The sequence below is a fragment of the Corapipo altera genome, unplaced genomic scaffold (genome assembly GCF_003945725.1).
Source record: "Corapipo altera isolate COAL_440 unplaced genomic scaffold, ASM394572v1 316, whole genome shotgun sequence".
In the NCBI taxonomy this organism is placed as follows: Eukaryota; Metazoa; Chordata; class Aves; order Passeriformes; family Pipridae; genus Corapipo; species Corapipo altera.
In genome coordinates, this window is record NW_020884974.1 from 524,916 (window position 1) to 551,348 (window position 26,433).

General features: G+C 50.4%; 1 protein-coding gene across 1 annotated transcript; it reads right to left on the bottom strand.

The window, feature by feature from the left end:
* Positions 1-258: 258 nt before the first annotated feature.
* On the bottom strand, positions 259-25,722 carry NMNAT2 (nicotinamide nucleotide adenylyltransferase 2). The gene is made up of 11 exons (XM_027665307.1): positions 25,555-25,722; positions 8,800-8,888; positions 8,029-8,096; positions 7,234-7,312; positions 6,091-6,220; positions 5,377-5,457; positions 5,229-5,273; positions 4,374-4,450; positions 3,241-3,342; positions 2,936-3,003; positions 259-2,810 (listed from the first exon to the last, which is right to left on the bottom strand). Exons 1-11 carry the CDS (start codon positions 25,637-25,639, stop codon positions 2,708-2,710), a joined length of 927 nt encoding a protein of 308 aa, XP_027521108.1. The 5' UTR covers positions 25,640-25,722; the 3' UTR covers positions 259-2,707.
* Between the last annotated feature and the right edge of the window lie 711 nt (positions 25,723-26,433).

The following is a 26,433-nucleotide window of genomic DNA, read 5'->3' on the forward strand; positions in this document are numbered from 1 at the left end:
TGACAAAGGTGAAATCGGTGGCATGACAACTTCAACCCCTTTCCCTCCCCCCTTTATTTATTTTTTCCCCCAAAGGGCATTTGAAGTTCATTTCTCTTTCAGCAAATTGCACTGTTTAAAAATGGAGGTTCAAAGACCAAGACCCACAAGCTTCTTCCCACCCCTCCCCTGCACCCTGCAAACCCCAGTCCTCACCTCCCTGGCAGTCACATGGATCATCACAGATGATTATTTTTTTCCCATACCCACCCAAATACATTTTTCCAAATGGGTCCCAGAGCTGAAGGACCCGTTACAAACCCCCCATCCCACCCCCATCAGTGAGTTTTGCTGAGCTGATACACGAAGACGCAGGTAAGACTAGTCAGACAGAATATACTCATCATCTGTACCACAACACTACGTCTCTAAGCCATGCCATCCTAACCATGGTGGGGTGGGAAGCACTGGTGTCCCCACGTCCCATCCCGCGTACCTAAGGGAGGGAGGGAGGATCAGAGGTGGCTCTCGGGCATGACACCTTCCTTCCTTCTCCATCTCCTTTGTTTTACTTCCCCGTGTCTTTTCCTCAGTGGGAACCCCCTGTCTTTCGTGCCCCTTCCAAGAGGCGCTGCCCCCCCAGGAGGTTCAGCCCTTCTGGGTGTGTTTTGGAGGCTGGTTGCCACCACTGCTGCTTCTCCTCCAGCTGGGAGCTGAGAAACACAGTGAGGTCTGGCAAGGAGGGAAGGCTGCTGTGTGGAATACCTTCTGTGTTGGGGTGGAGAGGGAGGGGAGACTGACAACCTGAATGTGTGACAACAATGGGTGGAGTCCAGCACCTGGTTAGTGGTTACCTCATGGATGAGGTGTCCCACCACGGGCACCTGCCTAGCATGTCAGCTGAGGGAGCTCAGTGGGGTGGCGCTGACCAGCTCCAGCTAGCTGAAGACCTCCCTAGAAAAGAGGCATTCCTGTTCTCTGAGTCCCCCACACACTCGCCACCCTCTCTGCTTTGGCATCTCCAAATCTCCTCATCCCATGGAATACGTACGCAACCACCTGGAGACACCAGAGCTGCTGCTGAGGGACTCAGCTGCCAAATTTAGAACAGTTCCTGAACAAACCTCACCGTGCAGAGGGAAATCCCTGGCAAGGAAAGACCTCTTCTGGGGCCTTTGGGTGAGTCACATCACCTCTGTCCCTCATGATTTCCCTTCTGGGAAGGGCTGTGTCCTCCTGAGAAGTTGTCAGCTGCTGTTCCTAAAATGCTGCCTGCTGCAAGGACCCTGTGACCATGGCCTGCCTTGTTTTGTCCAAAGCTGTTTGCTGTTCCAGGGATGCCAGCAGCACCCGGCAGGTCAAATTTAGTGCAAAGTCTCACCAATTGAAGCTTCAATGAGAGCTACTTTGTGGACTTTTAAGGGATGAAGTAGAGGAAATTTCACATCTTTCCTTGAAACACCATGGAGGACTCTCAGCTACAGGCAGCTGTACGGCTCCACCTGAAGCAATATAAGGTTAGATGGAGCAAAGGGAGAACAGAAGGTGAGGGGTAAACCTTCCTCCTTGTGGCTGTGACCTTCCCCAGGAGCTGTGCAGGGTCCTTGCACCCTAGGGATGCTCAGCAGGACACGAGCCTGCTCCAGCAACCCTCCTCTCCACAAGGCTTCAGTAATTGCTCCCTGTTACCTGCCCTGGCATGTCTCCACCAGGCTCCATCCTCGGTATCTGGAGGCACGTCACAGGTGGGAGAGCAGGAGTCTGGCATGTCCCAAGGGATATGCGAAGTAGCCACAGCTGGTTTGGGAGGGGGAAAGTATCATGCATTTAATGAACTCTTCAAGAAGAGGAAGAGAGACGGGAGAAGGGGGAAGTTTACAGAGAGAAATAGTGATCTGAAGGCCAGAGGATGGTAATGGACCCAACCAGCTTTGGGGAAAATTGTCACCAGAGGTTTTGGCTCACTACCTGCTTCTTTCTACCTCATTTCTCGGCTCCATAAGTGGCAGATCCCTTTCTAGGTGCTGTGGGTTGGAGTAGAACATCACCCCAACTCAAGTCACCCAGGGAGTGGCTTGAGTTCTTGCAGCCAAGGGAAGGTGACATGACATTCTCCCTGCAATGCTTTGGCAGCGATGATTGCCAAGGCCTCTGCTCCCTTCTCCATGATTTTTCAGGACCAGGAGGAGGACTGGTTAGCTGGGCTGTCCTACTGCCAGTCTGGGAGGCTCACGCGCCATGAGGCACCGAGCCGGTGCCGACCAGGGTTTGGTTGGTCACCGCGTCGAGAGGCTCAAAGGGCTCGCACTAAAACTATTGAATAAAAAAAATGCACCTAGATTTATTGAGATTAAGTTCTGTAAGATGATGCAGAAGAGGCAGCCCCTGCTCTGAGCATGCTGGGAGGACGGACCAGGGGGCCTTTTCCCAGGGACATGCTGGGAGGGGGTGCCAGGGCAGCCTCCCCTTGAGCACACCAAGTACATCGCTCTCGTACCGGTTCCTCCTCCCTCCCCACGTGTGCAGGGCAGGGCAGTACCCCAAAAAAGAGACCAAACTGTTCCCTGGACATTGCTGCACGATGGAGTGTTGGTGCTGGGGGTGAGAGGCAGACACGGGCAGGAGGCCATGGGATGGGGAGAGAGATGGAGACACGGACTGAGAGAGAGAAAAAAGAGTGATGGAGAGCTGCAGGTAGGCTGCAGGTAGGCTGCAAGGCCTCTGGCTCTTAGCCAGAGGCGTTGATGTACAGCTGGCTCTTGAGGATGTAGTCGATGACAGGCTGGCAGAGGTAATCCACAACGTGTCCATCCCCGTGCTGCAGGGCCAGTCTGGGGGCATGGGGAGAGAGAAAGGGATCAGAGCCCACTTGGATGGGTCAGGTGTCCATGTGAGGACAATGGAGGGGCTGGCTGGGGGCACCCTGCTCTTCCCCCAGTCCCCCTGCATCACCCACCTGCTTTTGGTGGAGCTGACGACCGACATGGGGTGGTTTGAGTCATCCTTCACCACCAGGATGTTGTTCTGCAGGGGAAGGAGGGAAAGAGGAGTGAAGGGATGGCTTAAAAGTGGGTGTCTGCCCCACCAGCCTCCCCACCCTGCTGGCCTCGGGGGGTGGCTGCGTGGTGGCTCATCCCACCCGACCGCTGAGAGCATTTGACCCCGAGACATTTTGTGCCCTGTGGCAGAAGTGCTCTCCTGGGTAGAGAGAGGCTGTGGGTCCTCTCACAGCCTTCCCTGGCCATGTGTGCATCCACTCACTTTGTACTTGCGGAGGATGGAGGAGTGGTTCATGATCCGGTCGGGATCTGCTCCATCCCGGGGCACCACCACGATCCCGAACTCCCCGACGATCACCTCCATCTAGGAACAACCCAAAGTGTGGAGAGCTTTATAATCACCCCACACAAAACCTGCCACTGTCAGCCAACCCCCCCTACTCTGTGAAAGCTGGGCCATGGTCTGGATGGAGATGGAAAGTGAGTTTGGGGATATGTCAGCAGCCTTTGGCAGAAATACAGAATTATCAAGGCAAGTGGTCTGCAGTGGATGAAATAAAAGGCACGGGGTTAAATCCCATTACTGGGTGATGAATTCAGACTTGGAGGAGAACTCGTGGTAGAAGGAGGTGGCAGCAGAAGAGGTTGCCTAAGGAGGACATTTTTGCATCCTTTGTGCTGGGCTTCAGGACTTGCCTCATCTCAGCTTTTTAAGCCTTTTGGAGGAGATACCTGCCACCTAATTGCTTTACAAAACTTAGGACTGAAGATGTGGTAACCGAATTTAGAAATCATTGAGAGGTTCAAGGAGGGAGGTTTGTGCTCACTGCCTGATCTCAGTGAAGAGCTGAGGGAGACCCCATAGCCAGCACTGCTCTGGAGCAGCATGTGGGTCATTAACCCATCCTCTCTCCAGGGCTGGTGTTCTCCCATGAAAATGTGGCTTTTTCAGGCAAGGACCAACAGTAAAAGCTGTTGATTTGGCTCTAATTGTGTTTAATTTCTAATGTATGGGCAACTTCTGTAAAGATCTTACTTCCTACCTGCGCACCTCATTCTGCTGGGATTGGCATCTACTTGATTCTGCCTCCTTCTGAGGGACAAGGAGTGGAAGCACAGCCTTGGGATGGGCTCACCCTGCATCCCAGATTACATCCTCTGCATGAGCAGTGAGTGGGAGCATGGCTTGAGTCTGTGGAAGCCCTGTGGAAGTGTGTAAGGGAGGTGAGGGTCAGGGTTGGGAAGGAGGAGGCAGTGGGGCCGGTGGGCACAGCTCCTGTCATCCCAAGAGACCTGAGTGGCTCCCAAGAGCATGGGGTGTGGGAAGCAGAGGAGGAGGAGGAAGGGAGCCTGGGGAAGAGGAGCATGGAGGGATGCCCAGCAGTGGTGACTCACATCCGCCTCGTTCCAGAGACCAGGGATGCAGAAGGACTCCAGCAGGTCGCTGCCACAGAGCAGTAAGATGCGAAGTTCTGAAGAAAAGGAGAGAAGCTCACAGGTGTGAGCACATGGGGCTGAGCAGGCACCAGCCCCATAACTTCAGGGTTGGCTTCGCAGCTCAGCAAGAAAGTTGTGGCATGGGAAGGAGCTTTCTGCTCTGACAGGCCCCTAAAGATTTATTTATTTGCACAGCTACCAGAGAAAAGCCATAAACCCACTCAGAGGAGTGGGAAGAGATGGCTACATGGGAGGGTGCCTCCCTGTTCGGCATTTCCAGGTAGCCAAAGCCTCTGGGCTCTGTGTGGTGTAGGTGCTGGGATGCCTGTAGTGCCAGGCTGTGTGTGAGCTTGCCCATGAAATGGGTGTCAGAGCCACCAGCACTCTCTCCACACAGAGCTCTGGGTGATGTGTGGTGGGGCCATGCCTGGGGCAGCCTGGTGGGCCTGAAACCCTTACAGGGCTTTAGAGGAAAGGGCAGCTGAAATCCCTCTGGGCTGCAGGCATTGCCAGGATGGGATGACACCACCATGGGAGGGCACTTAGAGTGACTGTCAAGGTATCATGCCATGGTAGGTCTGTGTCTGCACTGGGGGCCGTGTCCCCACTGCTCACTCCATTATTTCAGCTGCTGTCTGCCAACAGGGCCAGGCTCAGCACAGTTAAGCACTGCTCCTGTTTCACCCCTGAGCCCCAGTAGCTGGCACCAGGGTGAGATGATTCTATATCCTTCACTTGCCCCTGGATCTTTTGTCCAGTAGCTCCCAAGCCACATGGCGCTGGCCCAGGGGAGCTGGGGGGCTGTGCACTCACCGATCTCCTCATATCGCATCACTGTCCCCAGGTTGGCATTTTCATCTGAGAAAGGGAAGAAAAAGAGAGGTGCTGGTGCCTGGCCTAGCACAGGGGGCTGGGAGGAGGGCTGGGGGCTGGACTGACACTGGACCTTTCCTCTACGTACCCACAAATGTGAAGCGTTCCATGGGTGGGCGAACGCAGCAAATCCGGCTCAGGCTTTCTCCCACCTTCCCCAGGATCTTTGCTAAAGGTGAAGGAAAATTAATGGGAGAGAGGTGATGCAATTAACCCATACAAGCTCTTCAGCCACCCTGGTCCTGCAAGATGCTCCTGTGCAGAAACTGCTCCCAGCACCTCCCCACCACCTCCTTTCTTGGTATTAACTCCCCAGAGTGCTACCCTGTGCCTTAAAGAGACCAGCTGGACAGCTAAAAGCACTAAGAAAATCACAAGATGTCCATTTTTATGGGACTTAAGTAATTCTCCCTCTTCTCCCTAGCTAATATTTTCATGTCCCATATCCCACCGGTTCATAGGGGATCCAGCTCCATCATCTCTCCTGCCAGTTCTTCCCTTGCATGCACCCTGTGGGCACCAGGTACCTTTTCCTTTAGCTGCCCTCCCTGCCTGGACATCATCCAGCTGAAGCCCAGTGAGATTTTACAGCCATTTTATGCTGTTCTTGGCTCCCCTTGCTGTGCTGGATGGTAACTTCTCCATTGCACCCCCACCCCACCCTGGGCTTGGTGCACAGAGCCAGATGAGCCATCTGTCCAAAGACAATGTGATGGAGCACTGTTCCTAATGCTTGGCAGCCCTGGCTGGGAGGTAAGGGGTCAGTAGTCATCCCCCTCTTCCCTACCCTGATGCCACCTACCTGCAGTGGGTTTGTTGGAGACGTTGTTGTTGTTCTGGTAGATGTTCTGCGAGGACTCATTCTGGGGCTGGCCAATCACAGGGGTGATGGAGGGCGTGTTGACATTGGAGAGGATGCATCCAGTCACTCTCTGCAATGAGGGAGAAGTGTAGCTGGAAGAGCGTTTTCACCCCAGCAACCTCCCAAAACATTTTTGTCCCCATATCAAGCCTCCCCACCCTTGGCTCAAGGTCATCTTCAGTGACAGGTATGTCCAAGCTCACTTTAGGATCCCCAGTCCCATGAGCCTGAGGCCAGCAGGACCCTGTGGATAATGACTTGTGATTAAAGTAGTGTTAACTTTTTGTGTGGAGCCATGAGGCTGGCAAGGAACAAACACGTTCTCTTCTCCCTCCCAGTCCCTGCAGGAGAAGGAAAGCATGGCGTGACTCCCCAGCTTCAGCATCATGGTCCTTGGATGCACTGCACATTCTACTGGGCTGGTTGATGCTGTGTCTCCTGTCTGGGCTGCCTGTAACTTTCTGTGATGCTCTTTCATCCATTTCCCATCTTTGGTTTTCTTGCTGTATCCAAGTGTGCCAGCAGCCCTGCTTCCCTGCAGTCACCAGAGGGCAGCCATCTTTTCCCATGGCTCTAAGACCTGCCTGGGTTTTGGAGGGACTTTTCCTCCTGGGGTTTGTGCTCCCAGAGACTTCCCAGGTGCTGAATTTTTCCACTGAGTTTTTCCATCAGGTTCATACAGCAGTTTTGGCTCAGCTGGTGAGTGGGAAGGCCCATCCACCTCTCCTTTCCCTCTGGGAGGAACCAGTAGGCAACAATAATGCTTGGCTTGTGCCCATCCCTGCCTTCTCTCTGCCTTCATCCCTGCTCCCCTCCTGGTGTTCCTGGGTCCAGGATAGCTGCTGCCTCCAGCTGGAGGGCTCAATTTCCTTCCAACATCAGAGCAAGGAGCTCAAAGTGCCTGTGACAAGGAAGCTTGTGCCTCTTCCAGGTCAGGATCTCACAGATGTTCCTGCAAGTCTTCTCTCATCCTGTCTCAGACATGTTTTAGTTGTCCTCACACTGGGGAAAGAGCAACCCCATTTCTGCACCCTCCCCATGCCCTCACCCCTGGGTTCACCCCTGGTGTAGGGACTGCCTCACCTTCATCAGGTCACGGTGGTGCTCCAGCACACTGCAGGTGGTCTGCCAGGTGTCCTGGTAGCACTCCCAGGGGTCCACCCTGTGGGAACACAGCAAGGCAACAGTGTTGGCCGATGGCCACCGGACCTCCTGGCCGTGCCACCTCCTCCCCACCGGGCTGGCCAGCAGTGCCACAAGCAGCTACCATCACTCCACAGGTGTGCCATGGACCACGTCCTTCCTCCAGCCCTTCCACCCAGCCCTTCCTAACAGCTCTGGAGACCTGAACGTGGGCCAGAGTACCTTTCAGCTCTTGGTGCCCAACTAACCAGCTTTCATTGGGATTGGATGTGACTACACATGTCACAACCCTGTTTCTGAGGGCAGCTCAAGGTGTTTCTGGTCCCACCTCAGCCACCAGATGCCATGTGGTGATGCTGGGAAGTTGAGAGTCTGTGGGCTGGTGCTGCAGGTGTGGAAAGGGAAGGTGCCACAGCACAAAGCTGGGGTGGGCTGAGTAACTTTGAGCCTTGCCCAGACACCACAGGCTGAGCAGGGGGCTTGCAAGACCTCCTGAATCCCCAGAGCTCCCTTGAAGGGTGGTCTAACCATCTGCATCTGTTCTCTGCTGGACTGAGAGAGGAAGGTCTTTGGTTTTTAATCAAGCTTGGGCTTGGAGAGGAGAAAGTCTGTCCTGGAGCTCTACCAGCTGGTGGCATCTCCGCTTTGCACACAGGCCTTTGCCACCGCGGTGCTGGGAAGGGGCAGGGGCTGCCAGGCCGCTGATGTCACAGCAGGGTGGGCTCTGCCACTCACCTGATCCAGTCAGAGGACTGGACAGCCAGCTGGCACATGGTCAGGCGGTGCCGGCTCGAGACCAGACCCTGCAAAAGAGGGTGAAGGAGGAATGGTTACATCATACCCCGGCCAGCCTGAGCTTGCAAACTTTCCTGGGGCAGAACATCAGGCTCACTCAGGTGAGACAGGCCAGAAGGATTCATTCCTGCCCGTAAACATTTATTTAAGCTCCTGTTTGCTGGAAGGGAGGAGTTCCTGCTGGGTGTCAGCCCTGACTACGCACCAGGAGGTGAGATTTGCTCAGCACCACCACTCCCAGCTCCGTGCTGCAGCAGAGCCAGAGCTGGGGTGGTGGTTTCTTGATTAAATTTCTCCAGCTTTCAGGAGAGGAGGAAACTCTCCACTCCTAATTTGGAAAGTGCTTCTAAAGGCTACCGTTTTCATAGTTTCCATCCCCGCAAAAAAAAAAAAAAATTTTTGCTTTGAAATAATTAAAACAAAACCAAAAAACTACCCAGCAAGATGGCCACCACTGTTTTGGGTGAGAACGTTTCTCTTTGCTGTCTAGTACTTTGGTTGGCTGTAGGACCTTGCTGTGGCTTTTATCCAAAGAGTGAGTGGTTTCATCCTTTGCCTCCTCTCCGAGACTTTCCCATGGTCAGGAGCTGCCCCAGGTAGAAGATGAACAGGAAGGGACCATGGGTCAGGCAGTGCTGCCCAGTGCTCATCCCTGGTTTCAGAGATACCATTGCACACAGGAGGCAGAGAGGGAAAATGAGGACAACCCACCGTCTTCCCATAGGAGTCGTGCACGGGCGAGACGATGCCACCGATGACGATGAAGCGCCCGGTCTTGTGCAGGTAATCTCGGGCTCGCTCTGCGGGGGGAGGACAAGGAAAAAGGTGCAGAGGGGTTTAGCTGGACCCACTGAGCGCTGTAACACCATGGCACCCACCAGCCATGCCCCAGTTGGTCCCTCAGCAGCCTCATGGCTCTTACACCTCTCCTGACCTGTGCCAACACCATGTGCTGCCCATGTCTGACAGACTTGCCAGAGTCCCTCCACCCTGATGCCCATTCTCATGCTGGTATTTCCAAATGGTGACAATTGAGGACAAAAATACTGGGGAAGGGTTGCTAAATTCACATGATCTCCTACGTGCCCACCCCAGCTATTGAGACAGTAGCAAGAAAAAAGAAGATAGGAAAGGTAAAAGCAAAAAGGGAGATAAGATTGATGAGTCATTAAAAAGTCATTACAAAGAGCTTTTTTTTTTTTTTCCCAAGCAGAGGATCTGTAAATTATTTTGCATTTGCAAAAAAAAAGAACATTTCTGAAACGGAGGTGATTTTGGGATCTGTCAGCCATCTCAAGATGTCACTGTGCATCATATCCTTCAGCCACCCTGCTCAGAAGCTGGCACTTTCCCAGGGGATGTGGAGAAGTCCTGCCTGAAGGTGCAGCAGCAGTGGGGAGGCAGTTTCAGGGAGCCTTCCTCCCTCTCTCCACCTGCACCCAGCCCCAGTGGTGCCTCTCTTCAGCTCCCATGCCCTCCCTTCTGCTCTGCTTCAGGGCAAAAATTCAACTCTGAAATTATTTTAGAGCTCTCTTGCATAGCTTGGGATGGGTGAGGAGCACTCATACATGGAGGGAAGTGAGGGGGGCTGAGCAGGGCTGGAAGGTTGGGTTGTCTTGGGGACAAACTTTTTATTAGGACCTGTAGCAATAGAGCAAGGAGAGATGGTTTTAAATCTAAAGAGAGTCAGTTTAGATTAGATACGTGGAAGAAGTTTTTTACTCAGAGGGTGGGGAGGCCCTGGCACAGGTTGCCCAGAGAAGCTGTGGCTGCCCCATCCCTGCAAGTGTCCAAGGCCAGGTTGGACGGGCCTTGGAGCAACCTGGGCTAGTGGGAGGTGTCCCTGCCCATGGCAGGAGGTGGAAGGAGATGGGCTTTAAGATCCCTTTCAACCCAAACCTTTCCAGGATTCTATGTCACTTGGGCAAAATGATTATTTTTTTCTGAATTTTGACATTTCTACTAAGGAATATTGTTCAGCTATTGTGTCAGCTAGAAGTCAATTTAGGAAATATAATTGCCATGGACCTTTTTCCCCCCTCGAGGGCACTGAGCAGCCCCAGGCCTCTGTGACAGCCTGTGGATGATTTACCAGCCTCAATAAAACCTCTTCCTCAGACTCACCTGAAATCCTCACCCTGGCTGCCTTCCCAGCTCTTGTGCCCTGGGTGCACCAGCCTCCAGGGAGGGAAAGGAGGCTTAAATCATTTGATGGGTGCAGGGAGTAAAATTCGATTGCCTGAATTAGATGTACTGAAATTATCCCTCCCCGCCCTCAAAATCCTGGGGGAGTACATGCAGAAAAACACAACATTCTCGGGTGAGGTTTTTTTCAGGGGCAGGGAGGACCCAAGATTGATGGATCAGCATTTACCTTTCTATCACAATACAATTTAAAATGCAAATTAAAAGAAAAAGTAAATTCCCTAACAAAAAAGATGCCATTGAGTTTTAAATAAACACAAACATATCCTTTGATTTCTCCTTGCTTCACTCTGACTTGATTTTACTTCCAAAAGACAATTAAAAACACTGATCTGTTAATCTTCACATATGGCATCTTTATAAAGTTCTCTCTTAAGACAAGCTGAACAACTTCTGTGTAAGCTGTGCTTCATGTTCTCAGGGTTGGCTGATGGTATTAATTTGCCTTGAGTTTTTGGTGGCTGTTCCCCAAAAACATATACAACTAAAACTTGGGATCTGCATTTTTAAGAGTTTGTTGTCTACCACAGAAACAACAAACAGAATTTAAATAGGTTATGGAAAATATATAAATGTATGGACCAGTAAATCCTTGCAAGGGAAGTATTTGGGCAGATGTGGGCTATGAAGGGAATGGAGGGCTGAGCAGGAAAGGGAAGACCTGCTTTCTGGTCCTGCCTTGCCTAAGACTTGCAGAGCACGTTTTCACATCCCAGACTGGTCCATTCTCACTTGTTTTTGGGGCAGAGCATGTCCCTTTGCTTGCAGATCTGTGTCCATCAGGCGACTGTGCTGTCTCGCCTGTTTGTGTAGCTATCAGCTAAGTCAGACCTTCACAGCATCCACTTCAAAGCTAAAGCCTTTAAAAAGATTGCATTTTCTTAAATGACATGTCAAATCTTGTTTGGAGAGGAGCTGTGCCGCTAGTGGGGCTGGCACAGCGACGGGAGCAGCTACCCTCACTGCTGGGATGGTGGCAGAGGATTTGGAGCAGGTGGCACTGTGGCTTCAGCGTGGCACAAGTAAGACACTGAGGTGCTGCAACATGTCCAGAGAAGGGAACGGAGCCAGGGAACGGTCTTGAGCACAAGTCTGATGAGTAGCAGCTGGGGGAGATCGGTCTGGAGAAAAGGAGGGAACTTCTCACTCCCTACAGCTCCCTGGTGGGACGGTGGAGCCAGGTGGGGGTCGGGCTCTGCTCCCAGGGAACAAGGGACAGGACGAGAGGAAGTGGGTTTAAATTGAATATTAGGAAAAATTTCTTCACAGAAAGTCTTGTCAATCCCTGGCACAGCTGTCCAGGGCAGTGGTGGAGTCCCCATCCCTGGAGGGATTTAAAAGCCGTGCAGATGTGGCGCTTGGGGACGTGGGTTAGTGGTGGACTTGGCAGCGCCGGGGGAATGGCTGGACTCAATCTAAAGGGAGTGAGGAGTGAGTCTCAATCTAAATCCAACCCAAATGATTCTGTGGTTCTATGATTCTAAAATTGCAGTGTTAGTTTGCAGCATCTAGGTGTGTCCTCACTGCAATCATGATGTTGTGCTTAAAGCTTATTTTTATTTCTTTTACAGTTTGAATCTTCGTAGGCTGATGTACTCTTCAGTGGCTAAGCGGAGAGGACAACAGGCCTCCGTAGCCAAGCCTGTCCAAACATGTTACCTCATTGATCCTTGAGCCCTACCCTCTGCACAATGCAAGACCAAATTGCTTTAGCTCTTGTAAGAGACCTCGGGGGTGTTGGTTCATTCCCCACCCTGGGAGGAGGTCGCAGTGTCTCCTGGCACAGCATGTGCTCCTGGCATGTGCAGAAGGGGGTTTGGGTCTCAGCATCTTGAAATGGTGGGTGATCAGTGCTGTGGCTCCATGTGAGGAGCCAGCTAGGGGTTGGGTAGCAAGGGCAGGGAGACGGGATGGAAGTCACTGCTGGCACAGAAAGGGCAAAGTGGGTGAGTCTCCTGCTGTCCCTGGGTCTCTCATCCTGGAAGGGGGGCTGTGCATGGTGTACGTCTGAGCTGAGGAGCTTCACACCCAGGCACAGCACTGGTCATTCTTCTGGGTTTCTGGAAACAGGACTCTGGGCTTGGTGGGTTATCACTTTGAACCACTGTGGCTGTTTTGCTTTTGTAGTGCTTTCTCCAAGCCCCCAGGTCCATGTTATCAGAAAAGACTTCTTTTCACAAAATTTGCTGTGTCTTTTATGCAAAATATGCACATAACTGGTCTACTCTGGCCTCCAATCAGGAGGTCTGGAGACACACTATCTTTAACACTGCTGCTTCTTTTGACAACACATGCAGGATCACTCTTGAGGAGAAAAGACAACGCAGAAAGAATCGTGTCTTGCAGAATATACCACCTAAGGAGTCTTTCTGCTGTGCCTTTTGCAACCGGACTTGTCTATCTCGCATTGGCCTTTTTAGCCACCAACGTGCTTGCAACAAACGTGGATAGAGCCCTCCCCAAATCTTCGCTTGTGAAGCCCAGCCATGAAAAAAAAAGGATATCAGGTTTGTGGTCTCCCTGCAGGCACTGAAGACACTGCAGTAGCTTTGTATTCTGGCCTATTCACTGTCCTTGAGCTCAGCCTTCTGTCACAGCTTCCTAGCCCTTTCCCAGCCCATTTCTTGCCTGTTGAATGCTTATGATGTCCACAGACCATGCCAGACCCCAGAAACCCCCCTCCTGTATTTTCATTTTCTATGAGCACTTTATCTCCTGCCACACCCATGCAAGGATGTCGGCTTTGGAAGAGAAAAGCTCATTCCTTTTCCAGTGTAAATTGTAATGCTCCAGGCAGCCTCGATGGCTTTTAAACCTTGTTGACATAAATAAACTCCCGGTGATGGACCCTGCCAAGGCATGCATTAGCCCACCAGCAGCGTCACTTGTGTGATGGGAAGCTCTCAGCGCCCTGGCTCCACGCCTGGCGGCTGGTGGATGACCTTAGCCTGGCTGTGTTGGGGAAGGAAGGGACAGGGGTGACACCTGGACTCATCCCAAGCACTGGTGACACCTCCCCTCTGCCCCAGCCCAGCTTTGCTCGCCCGCCCTGCAAAGGCACTTCAAATATTTTTGGCTCTGCTGCTTTCCTGTGGGATGACGGTGGGGAAACACCAATCACTGGATGCACTCCAGGGCTACAAAAACGGTAAATGGTGATGTTGTCCAGACTGAATGAAAAAATAGCATCCTGCTTCCCCAATAGGAAATCAGGCCTTATTTAGGAGATGTTTCTTTTGGAGGTTCTCACTGAGTATATTCAATTGCAACATCTCAACTCCTCTGGCGCTGCTCCATCACCTAAATTGACGTTAATGAAATCAAATATTCTTCATGTTCAATTTTTCAAGGTGTAATTTCAAATTTTATTTGCTTTGCCTTTACACCGGGGTCATCTGCACCCCCAAGATTCCTTTTTGTTTTTTTTTTATTTGTTTGTTTTTACAGAGTAAAGCCACAAGCCAGCTCTGATTTATGCCGCTTTCTCCATGAGGGTTGAAGCTGCAGCTCACTCACATTCTGTGCCAGCTCTCCAAAAACACACACAAGGGTGGCAGGGAAGCAAGTTTTGCACAGCCTTAATTGCTCTTCCCCAAGAGCTGGGGAAGGGAAGGTGCACAGCCATAGGTGATGGAGAAGGCAAAACCATTGCCCAGGTGTCTCATTTTTGTTTCAAGGAATTTGGCCTCTGACATCCTTGGAGGGGAGGTGGGATGTGGCCATGAGGTGCTGAGGGCAAGGCAGGCGCTTCCCCACTCTCCTGCAGGGGAGAGTGACCCAGATACGCCAGCACACTGTGTTTTATTCTCAACCTAGCAGCACTTGCAGGACCTAAATGGTGCTTCCAGAGCCCAGCTTGGGCACAGAGCCAGCAGTTACTCTCAGACTAATTGAATGATGTCTCTGTGTGTATATATATATATATATATATATATATATGTATGCATGTATATATAAATACTCTGAATCAGGGATGTATTCATCAGAAGTGTCCACCTCTCAAAGCCCAGCTCTCCTGCCTGGCAGTTCTCTTCCCCAGTCAGGGTCTTCACACACCTATCACCCACAGTCACACCTTGGTTAGAGCTGGGAAGACCATTGGTACCTCCCTTCCCTGAGCTTCCCAAAGGGACATTTCTACTAGAGCAAGCCCTGACTGCTCTTCAAGGGAGGTTTCTCCTATAGGCAGAAGCAGGAGAGTGGTTCTTCACCTTGAGATTGACCCCTTCCAAGGCAAGCCTGGGGAGATCCCAGTGTCCCACTGACCCACATAGCTTGTCCTGCCTTGAGCTCAGTGTCTCTTAGACAATCTCAGTCAGATTCCCAGAAGACTTTTGGTTGGTGGAAAAATCCCATTAAGCCCCCTAATGCTTAATGATTTTTATCTCCAAGCTAATTGCTCTGTTACACACTTTCCCCCAACCCTTTAATCCATAGCTGCACCCAGGACCTGTAGAAATAAAAAATTTGGGAAGGATTTCCGTGCTAAATGTCTTCAGCTGTTGGTGCACATTTGTTTAATTGGCTTTTCATAAGCACAAAATACCAAATACCTCAAGACTCATGGTGGAAGTGGAGGCTGGGAAAGGCCTCAGGAAATGATGCTGCAGCATCTGACCCTTCCATCTCCCAGCCCACCCAGGTCCCCAGCCGTGTCCAACTCAGAGCCACCTGAGTTATGACTAATGAGAGTCATGCTATCACCATCTGTTGACCACTCATGGCTTCACAGCAGAAGAGTAAAATTAGATGTTTAAACAAACTAAAAATAATAAAAGTAGGAGACTTGAGTCGCAGTGAGCTGACCCAGAAATAGCAGAGCATTTGCTGGAGACCCAACTAGACGGGGCCTGGGCAGGGGACCTGGCTGGTCCCAGGTCATCTGGGTTTCTTAAATGAAGTCATAGAGGAACAGCCTATTTGATCTCATTGAAATTGAAACTGGAGGCATCCTATTTTTCCTCTCTTTTTTTCAGTACTGGGGTATTGCAATGGCCAGTGTGTGTGAGAAGTTACACAGGAGCTTGGTAAGAGATCCTGCAGGTCCCAGAGCTTGAGAAGAAGCATCTGAGGAAGAGCCTGGCAAAACAACCTCCTGGAGCATCCAACCCCGCTGCAGTGGAACAGGTTAGAGGAGGTATTATCCATCAGGTGAGCAACATGAGGAGAAGTACAGGCGTGTTGAGATGAAGTTGCCACCAGCTCCTCCAGGTAGGGACTGGACCTCCTTTTCTGTCAGGCAGGTAGGTGATCAGCCCAGTGCTGTCACTCACACCACTTCTACAGAGAAGCAACATAACACTGCTCAGAGATCTCCATCCTGGCATCACGGGGAGAGCAGGAATATCCTCAGCACCTTGCTGGATCTCACCTGAAGGATAGGCAGCTCAGTCCTGACAAGGTGCCCTTGTTAAATACCTCCACATGGTATTTAACGCACAGAGCTGGGCGTCTTAGAGGTTTTGGAGCTAACAAGGTGAGGGGAAGCATCTAATAAGGTAAAAGCAACTCTTGGTAGGTAAAAGGTTGGGCTGTATGGGGCTTGGAACCAAGCTGGTCTAGGGGGAGGCGTCCCTGCCCACAGCAGTGGGGTTGTAACACAATGCTCTTTAAAGTCTCTTCCAAACTATTCTGTGATTCTAAAAATGGATGATGAAGGCAACTTTACCTGAAGAAGGAGTTTTTTTGAGCTCTCTGCTGCAGGGCAGCACCAAAGCACCTTGCTTAGAAACCCTCAGAGAAGGATTAATCATCTCTAGGTAAGACGAGTGTATGGATGGTATTGAAGAGTGAAAGGTCGTGTACCTTTCCCTGTCTGGTGCACTAGCTGCCAAGTCAGCAAGGGCTGGGCATGCTGTAGTGTGGTGCAGGGTGGAGTGAGCTTCCCTCTTCCAGTGTAGTATTTTCCTTGTTTTTTAGAGAGAAATGTACTAAAATGTGGATTTGCCAGTGCTTGGTGTAAAACGCCACTCTGAGCACCAGGGTTTATTTAAGTACAAACCAGGGGAATGAACATCACTTGAGGCTGGGCTGGGAGAAAGCGGTCAGAGGGATTTTGGTTGAAGCCTGTCTCTCCTATGGGGTTTTTGAGGCTAACAGCTTCCAGCTGGTGTAAAGAGACATAACATGCCACCCACAGTAAAGCAACATCAATTTGTGGCACGAATCTGGCCTAGAGCTGGTATTCTGTGGTTGTGTCTCAGCTTCAATAACAGTCTAAATATCAGGAGCAAAAATAAACTGTTTGGCAAGCAAAGGGGAGGATATTCCAGATAGTCCTGAGTGCTCCATTTGAACTAATTTTTGTAACCCTGGGCCCATGGAGAGTCACACAGGACAAGAGTAGCAGCAAAAGGCAATATTTTCATCATCCTGCCATGGTTTTGTATTTCGCTTTCATCAGAATGTGGGTGGAACATCCAAAATAGGACAGACACCTCAGTGTACATCCCTGGAGAGGTCCTGGTCCACATCTCAGCCAGGGAAATTGGTATCACTCAGTGCCTTTAAAAAAAAAAAAAAAGGGAAAAAAAACCCCAACGGATTTCCATGCTTGTTTTCCAGTGCCCTAATTTCCCTGTGGAAGCGCTCCGTTTGTTTTGATTTCCGAGCTGTTGTAGCACATCAAAGGCAGTGCTTTGTAACCCTGGCGTGTGTCGTGCTGCTCCTTCAGGCTGATGCACAGCGGGATCACAACCCCACCAGGAGCAGGGGATTGATGGCTCTCAGTTCCCCGTGGAGCACAGATGGGTGGCATTTGCGCTGCAGCTCTTTGCTGGTCTTGGGCTGCCTCCACGAGGGCTGGTCCCTGTGTGTGGGCCTGACCCTTGTTTTGTCTTTGCCAGCAAAGCATTCGGAGATGCTGACCTTGCCTGGGATCAGTGTTGGCTGAACCAGGCAGGCAGAAAATGTCCCACGTACAGAGATGCAGAAAGGCCAGGGGGATGGTGGTGACAGTGTGGGGTGGCAGAGGCAGCCACGGTAGGACTTCAGCCTTTTAGTGACACCAGGGGGATGTCACATTCCCGTTTTGTACTAGTGAAACCCTCTCTCTTTGTAGATCTATTCCTAAGACCTCACTTACCCCAAGAGAAGCATCAACAATATCTTTGCACAAAGCACAAGTTCCAGAAGCAAAGCTACACCTTTCAGCACCCCAATTCAGCTTGTGCTGGGAAAACTGGATTTTCTGCTTCCCCTTGCCAATAAACCCTAGTGAAATGTCATCTCCTCAGGGAAGGCTTCAGCTCAATTAGGGGCTGTTGGGTTATCGATGAAAATAGAAACCTTTGTGGAGCAGAGGCTGAGCAAATCCTTCCTTGCCTGGCTCAGAGAAGGACTCTCCACCCATCCCATGGGGAGCTTCTCTGCCTTTGCTTCCTATTCCAGATCCAAAACAGACTTATCTCAGTTCATCATCTTCTCCTGGGGCAAGCCCTACAGCGGTTCTTAAAAATACATATTTCTATAGACTCTAGGTTTCTCTGTTCCCAAATATTAATTTAGCAGTTTTCTGCTGGTATGACCAAGCTACATCCAGCAGCTCAGGCTTACTGAAGGAAACCACTTGATGCTGGAAAGGGACAGGCAAAAATGAGCTCCTGACCTGGGTTGTCTTCTCTGGACGTGACTGCACACTATCAACACGTGTAAGCAATGCTGCTTTGAGGGGATAAGACCTATGTCCTGTCTCTGGTTTGTTTACAGGGCTTTGTCTGGCTTTCTCTATGAAGGGCACTCTGAAAATTGAGTCCTGCTTAGCTGGACACTGGCGGCACCATGGGACTGCTTAGACTGAGGGGTCATAAATGCCACAGAGGGCATGCTCACCTCAAAATCCAGAGGTGACCAGACCCTGTCTCTATCTTGGGCTGATTTTTCTGTCTTAGAGGTTGTTGAGTCTTTCTGTGGCTGTTTTGGGTTCCCTGGTCTCAGGTGGAGATTGAGGTTAGGGTTAAGGTTAGGGTAAAGTTTGGGGTTACCTGTGCTGCACACTCAACACAGCTGAACTATTTCTGCTTGGCCTTCGACCGCAAATGGTGGGATGTGGTCTTGACCCCAGCTCTGATGCCTCTCTGTGCCTTCTTCCTTGACTCAGGGGATCCCTTGCAGCCCCCCAGCCTTGCTGCCAGAAGGGATTTTCCAAGCCTGGAGGGTGCAGGGTTGAGGATGCCTATTTTGGGCCAGCTGCTGCTCAGATGCACAAAGATCAGCCTGCTCACGACCCACTCCTACCCCGACCCCCACTACAGTGGTACCCGACGCACAGCAGCCTGGCAGGGAAAGGAGGGATGTGACTCCACCTCGGTGCACCAGTCAGGAGAGGTTTAGTGAGCTGCCCAAGGTCACACTGGAAATGTGGGCTGCCGCTGATGGGGTTTAGCATGCAGCTAATCAATACGGCATCGGACGGGCTGCTATTAAAAAACATCAGAGAAGATGGTAAGGGATGTGAGAGAATTGTAGTGAGTGCAAATGGCTCTTAAATAGAAGCAGAGCCCCTGTTTCTCTCTTGAATGAGGTTGTAGCACTGGATTTCTCACTGCCAAGTTTGTTTATAGTTGATGGAAGTAAAAGATGGTATGTGGCACATTTTGGGAGGTGGCATTGTCATAGAAACAATGTGATGTCTCACAGACCGTAATAAATACTGCTAAATATTTAAGAGCTTATAAATGTTTTAAAAGAATCCCTGAGTAGTTATTGATGGAGTTTAATCTTGTGCTTGGGAAAACTCCTCCTCACTTTGGGTCATAAAGAGGAGAGGAAACGCTTGAGATGCAGGAAGTTGGTGATAAAGGCCATGAAAAAAGGAGCCTGTATGGGGTACAGTGACGGGAATGGGACATTAACTGATCTATAATGGCACACAAAAGAGCCATGGGTGCTGCAGTCCTGCCTGTGCTGCTCTGTTCTCCCAGCACAGCACCCAAGAATCTGCAGTTTCAGCATGTTTTGGGCAAGCGCTGGGTGTGGAGTCATGTCAGCGACTCACCCACCACGGCATAAGGCTGGGCTGAGGGCTTTCACTGTCTGCCATCACATCAAGCCAGGAGCACCTGGGGATGGGCACAATCTGCCCTCCCAGACCCCTTGCACTGATGAAATGTTTCAGCTGTTTTCTGTGATTTCAGCTGCTTGGATGGCAGTGGAAGCTCCTCGGCTGCGTTGCAGAGAGGTGAGCACGGATGCTACAGCTCCCCTGGGCCGACAAATCAACCTGAGTGTTGTGAGATCTGTCCTGGCTCTGTCTCGGTCAGGTCCTTGCTGGTGCTGCTGAGCCCCAACACTGCCATGCAGAGCCAAGCCAGGGCTCAGTCAGGCTCTTGCTGTCCATCCAGTCCTCTCAGAACCCCCTCACCCCTCCCGCTCCATCGATCGATCCCGCTAATTACGCATTCTGATTCCAGCCCGGAGATGAAATGGAACCAGGAGGCAGCCTCGCAGGGGCCCAGACTTCTTACTCATGTTGCAGACAGCAGAGCAAAACCTCTCTCGAGCTCCTGATGAGCTTTTGTTGCATGTAGACAGGGAATTTTGCTTCTGGACATTTGTAGATGTATTCCCATTGGAGCAAAAGGGGAAAGGGTGAGCTGTCATTCTGCTCAGGCATTTCTCCCAGCTCTATCCCAGGCAGTGACGCTCTCATTAAACTGCTCTGCAGTTCAGTCATCTCAATCAAATAAGAAAAAGTGATTTTTGAAATTCGGGATGTTAAACAACACATCTTAAACAAAAGCCTCAGCTCCTGCCTCTTCATCCCTCTTTACTTATGGAACTCTATCCCTTCATCTCAAACCAGCCTTTGTGAGATGCAGCAGCTCTCAGTGCTGCTCCTATACAAGGACTGCAGTGGATAATCAAGGAGCAGCCTGCTGGGGTTTTTAATTGCTCAAATTTTCTTAAGAAGCCAAGTGGAGAGTTTTACTTCTGATCGCAGTCTTTCATTGTTTTCCGTCAGAAATGGTTTTTACCCAGCTGTTGGTTGGGATATAAACTCTCCTCAACAACAGATGCACATAGGATCTAGGGAAAATTTAATTCTAAGTAGACAAAAAGAGAAGAATAGTGGTGATTTGCTGACTTTCAAGATTCAGCTTATCTACGAGCAATGTTCTTCTGTGTGAGTCCAGGTCCTGGCACTGTTTGAAATGAAGTAGGTGGGAAACTCTATGGCCAAACATGTTTAAAAACAGCTGAGGTACCAAGACTCCCTACAAGAAGGTAACGTCTGAACAACATCTCACAAACCCCTTCCTCCTACAGGAACATACCTGGAGCAACCCATCACCCCATGAACCAACACAGAGGAGACGAGAGTCAGGATACAGGTAGATGATACAGATATAATTAAATTGCCTATTTGCTATTGAATGTTTGATAGTGCCCAAAAAATAGCAGTAAAAAAAATCCTCTGACAGAGTCAAACAGTAATATCCCAACCATTTTTTGGGGGGTGTTACCCAACCTGCTGCCTCTGAGTGCAGCTCTGAGCATCCCCATGGATCCCAGAGTCCATATGGCTGGACCTCATGGGCACCTGGAGGGGGGGAGGACAGCTAAAACCTTCCCCTGCACAGGCAGGGATGTCCCCAGTGAAGTTCTGCTACTCAAAGGTTGATGAGAAAAGGTGGAAAAGGGGATGGAGAGGTGATCCAAACCCTGGAGATGAAGCTGTGTCAGGCTGCTCTTACAACTGGGCAGAAATAAAACCCTGTTTGATGAGCGAGGCTGTTTGATTGAAGCCAGAAGTTTGCACATAAAATGATGGATTGTGAGGAATTTCAGAACTCTAAAAAGGCAAGAAAAAAATGTTTAATGTGCTAAAAGGGAGAATGTAGGCAATTACAGAGAAGCCTTTTCTTCTATGATTTAAGAAAAATGAATTTAAAAAAATATTGAGACGCTGCATCTTGATTGACCTGATAGCATCTCTCCCCACCAAATCCTTCATTTCAGTCTGCAGAAGTCATCAGAACAACCCTCTGATTCTCACATATCCATGGGACAGTACAAGCCTTTTCCCCTGCAGAACTACGAAGAAACTCATCTCGGCGTCTTCCTTCCAGCTCCAGCAGTTTATTGGCTCCCTCTCCAGTCGTGGAACACACAAACCCTGGAGCCTCTGACCTTGCCTGGTGATGCCTTTAATCCCAGTATTTTACCCAAGGCCACCTTCAAACCGAACCATGGGGTTTTTTTGATTGAAAAAACGTGCTTTCTACCTTGCTCTGCAGAGCTGCCCTTTGATTTTCAAGCTCTTGAACACAGTTGTATTGGGGCTCCCTGAGCTGGGCCAAGGTGGGGAAATGATTTAATTGTCAAAGCAAGCACAGGCTCGTTGTCTGGCAGGGTGCCGGCACAGGCTTCAGCGCATTAGCAGGGCTGCACAGATTAGGTTTTGCTTTTGACATTGGTCCCTTGGCTTTTGTCCTTTGGGTGGCATTGTTTGCACGGGAAGGAAGCAGGAGGCAAACTGTGAGGAGGCCAAGATGGAGGGAGATGTCCTTTAGGTAGCAAATTCCACTCTGTGTGTCCCCAGCGATGCGGCACCAAGATACCAAAGCCAGTGTGGGGATGTCTCAGAGAAGGATCCCCGCCTGAGCTGGCTGCAGGGGAGGAGGGCTGAGCTTCAACCCATGCTCAGAGTTCCTCTGAGTGTCAGCAGGAAATTAAGGTGAATTGGTTGGAGCTTGGTGTGTGCTGGCCGAGGTGAGCAGCAGTGGTGGGGTTTTCATGTGGCTTTAACACAGAGATTTCTTCTGAATCTTATTTTTCTCCAATTTTTGCATGGGCTGCTCTGCTATTTCTTCTCTGTATCTCTTTAGGATATAAATGGAGTTTCATTTCAGGTGAAAGGCCGTCAGTGTTCATGTCAAGCTTTAGAAAGAACCTCTACCCTCTCTCTCCTCCTGCCTTATGTCCCTGCCACAGTGGCGTCCCAAACTTTTTCTCATAGCCACCTAAAGCTAGGAAATACAACTCAAATTTGTGACTCAGAACATACGTATATCTCAAAGCACAGCAGATACCACAAATAACTCTGAGAGTTTTCAGGACTGTGTGGATGTTTGTGTCAACCCCTTGGTAAGGATGGCTGTACAGCACCGTATCTCACCTACTTTTTTGTTATGTGTTATATATCTTATGTTAAGTATTAATTTATATGTATGATATACATTTTATACACACAGATGTGGATCAACTTCATCTGGGGGCCCCCAGTGATCCAGAGTTGTTACTGGCAGAAGATGGAGGGAACCCTGTTGTGGGAAGTTCAGTTCCACACACAAGGGTCAGTGGTGCGTTGTACTTGCAGATTTGGGGTTGTAAGAAGAATCCCAGCTTTCTGGAAACCCAAGGCTAATGATGAGTCTTAAATTCACATGACTGGTGGAAAGAATAGCCCAGTAGGAACTTCCCCCACTAGAAGAGAATTCCACATAATTAGCCCATCTCCTATTCAGGCAAAAATCCTATGGGAAAAGGTTGGCTTTTGGCCTGAATAAAAAATGGTAAAATCCGTACTGAGAAAAATGATGGTTGTCATATAATGGTGTGTCTGCAGTGACATACCCATGCAAATACTGTACTTCCTTCTGGCTTAATTAGTGCCATGTGTTAAAGAGATAAATTTTCTCTCTCTACGTTAAGCAAAAAGTTCTCCTATCAGGCTCTCAAAGCCCAAGTATTTGTCTGAATGATAAAGACCATATTTTTGCACAAATTCAGCTGTTTAAAATGCAATACTTACAGGATGGAGCACTGTTTTGGTTGAACTGTACAGCACAGAGCAGAATAACACAGATTTTGATTGAGATTCCCATGGCTTCACGTAATTATTATTTTAGATTTGGGGGGAAGCGTTCCTCAAATAAAAATGATCAGGGATCAGGTAAATTCTGTCTTTTCCCTGTGGAAGTCTCACTTGTCCCTATCACGTATCTCAAGACTTATATTCCAGGATTTCTACAGGATACATGCATAGAAAATTTCCACATCAAGCTATCCTCTGAGCTAAAACATGTCTTCCTGAAAGATGTCTGAGTGTTCGTTTACAGCCTTCAGGTGATGGAGAATCCATCAGGTACCCAGGTACTTTCTCCTACTACATCATTACCTTCACTCACACACCATATCTGTAGCTTGAAGTTGTGCAGGATCCAAAGCTGCTCCTGGCATGTCACCAGTCCTAATTCTGCTGAATAAGGGAGCCCCTTCCACCAGATATCACATATCCCTCCACCAAGCAGATCAAGTTGCCCCTTAACATCTTAAAGAATGGATCCAGACTGAGCATCTCTAGTCTCTTACCACAAAGCCCGGCTTCTGGAGCTAACATAATTCTTGTCACTGGTCCTCTGAGAAGGGCTTTGCTAATGCTGTACATGAAAATAATACAACCTTTCTTCTTCTGCTTGATATTCCCCTCCTTGTATCTGCAAGGATCGCATTTGCTGCTTTATTTCCAGCACCACACAGAGTTTGCATTCAGTGGGCTGTGTACAATCCCTCCTCAGTCCCCGACACCATTGCTGTTTGGCAGAAGACATTTGCCTGTTGTTTATATTGGATGTGCGTTCTTCCTCGCTGGACATATGACTTTGCATTTGACTTCGCTGTTTGAACAAGCCCTTTTTACCAAACACCCCGAGTCAGGCAGCACAACTGTCTCATTACCAGCATGAATTGCTATTCTGACCTCTTTGGGGTCATTGGCGCTTTTTAGCGGCAGGGATTATATATTTTCTTTCACATCTTTGATAAACATATTCAACAGTACTGAGCAAAAAAAAAAAAAAAAAAAATCTCATTTTGAGTCTATAAGAACACCCGCTGCACACTAATATCTCACCAATCTTTATTTTCTAAAATATCTTCTTACTGGTTTTTAGTCCACTGAATATGGGCTGTGTTTATATTTTCAGTATTACTTAATCAAAATAGGGCTAAATGTGAATTATAGAAATCTGTTTCATCAGTGGTTGCTTCTATCAACCATGTCCCTGTAATTTCATGTAATTATTATTTTTATTTTTAAATAGTTCCTCTTGATCCTTGTTAGCAATTTCTTTTAGCTTAAGCAATAGGATTTTTTTGAAATTTCAGGTATGTTGTTGCCCAGGACTACATTTTTCTGGCACTTATGAAATGGAATAGCAATGTGATCATTTGCATCTAGAAAGCCATAATTTTCTAGTCTGCTGCCCAACTCGTTATGGTCTACAAAAACAAGGTCTGACGTAGAAATACCCCAAGCTGATTTAAATTATTTTTGCACTTAAAAACTTCTGTACAGCTTTTAGAAACCCCAGGGATGCTTCTCCAGCAGTATCACAAGACCTTCGGCATCTGCTCCCCAGCCTCAAATCTCCTATCAGACATAAAGGATGGATCCTGCCTCTGCACTCCAAGAAGGGATATTAGAGGAGCTGATCTTTCTATTCTCCTTTTTTCAGTGATCTGCAGTGGACACCTCATCCTCTCAGGACTCCTCCCCACCCCAAGTGAGTTGCTGTTTTCATAAGGGATCTTCAGGCATTTCGAGCTTTACCCAAACCGTCAGTATTTATGGCATGTCAGACTGCCTTTGATGGAGATTGCCCTCCCTCCCTTTCTCTCTCCCTCCCTCCTTCCCTCTTGTCTTGCCTGAGCAGGCTGTAGCAGTGATTTTAGCATCCCCATCATCTGTATCATAGCATGGATGCTTGGTAATATCCGTCATCTCACAGGAACATTTCCCATTCCTCAGACCTGGTATCAATCCAAACATCGGGTACTCTAGTATCTTGATTAACTGCCTGTATTTTTGTTGACTTCTGTGCCTGGCTGTGGCTGCCTGGCTCTCTCTCCTCCCTGGCCAGAGGAGATGGAAGCGCTGCAGCGGCCGCAGGCTCGCAGACCCCGGGGCTGAGCGGCAGCGGACGAACAGGGCCAGGACCGACGCCGGGGGACTGCGGGGCGTGAGCGTGAGAAGGGGAGTCCAGAGGGGACAACCCCGCTGTCCGAAGGGGACAGCCCCCAGGGACGAGGGCCAGGTCGGGGAGGCCCGGGCGGTCCCCGCTCGCGGCGCGTTCAGCACCACCGGCCGCGGACAGCGCCCGGCCCCGCCGCGGCCCCCGGAGCGGGGCCGCACCCTGAGCACACCCCGAGCACACCCCGAGCACACCCCGAGCACACCCCGACCCCCCTCCAGCCCCCCCATCCCCACCGCGGGGTGCAGCCCCTCGCCTCCCCCGCCCCGCCGCCGCGGGCACTGACCGAACATCTGGATGTGGCCCTTGGTGATGGGGTTGAAGCTGCCGCAGGCCAGCAGGATAACGTGGGTCTTGGTGGTCTCGGTCATGGTGCGGCCCTGCCCGGCCCCGCCGCGGTCTGTGGCTCGGTGCGGCTGCGGGAAGGAGGAGGGCGGAGGGATGGAGCGGGGCCGGGCGGGAGCGGGGGCGGCGCCGCGGCTGCGGGAGCGGGGACGGGGCCGCCCCTCGCCAGGCACGGCCCGGGGCGCGCCCCCCGCGGGGTCCTGCGCACACGGGTGGGCGAGTAAACACACGTATGTGCGTGTGCACACATGTGCGCACCCCCGCGGGCACACATCCAGCCCCGAGGGCGCAGACAGGGGCACCCGCCCTGGCACAGATGTGCCAACGCTCACATCCACATGTGGGCACACATCCACATGTGGGCACACATCCACGTATGGGCACACATCCACGTATGGGCACACATCCACATCCCCTGTCTACGCGGGCACAGACGTGGGCACACACGCGCACACATGTGCACACACACACACATAGAGAGGCAGCAGTGACACACTGGCATCCTCAGGACTGAGACGTAACAGGAGGCTTAACCTGGAGAAGAGGCTCAGGAGTGACCTTGTTGCTCTCTATAGCTCCCCGAAAGGAGGCTGCAGCCAGGTGGGGGCCGGGCTCTGCTCACAGGAAACCAGCAATAGCACAAGAGGACATCGTCTTAAGCTGCAACAGGGGAGGTTTAGGTTGGACATCAGGAAAAATTTCTTCACGGAAAAGGTGATTAGACATTGGAATGAGCTGCCCAGGGAGGTGGTGGAGTCATTGTCCCTGCAGGTGTTTAAGGAAAGAATTAATGTGGCACTCAGTGCTCTGTTCTAGTGAC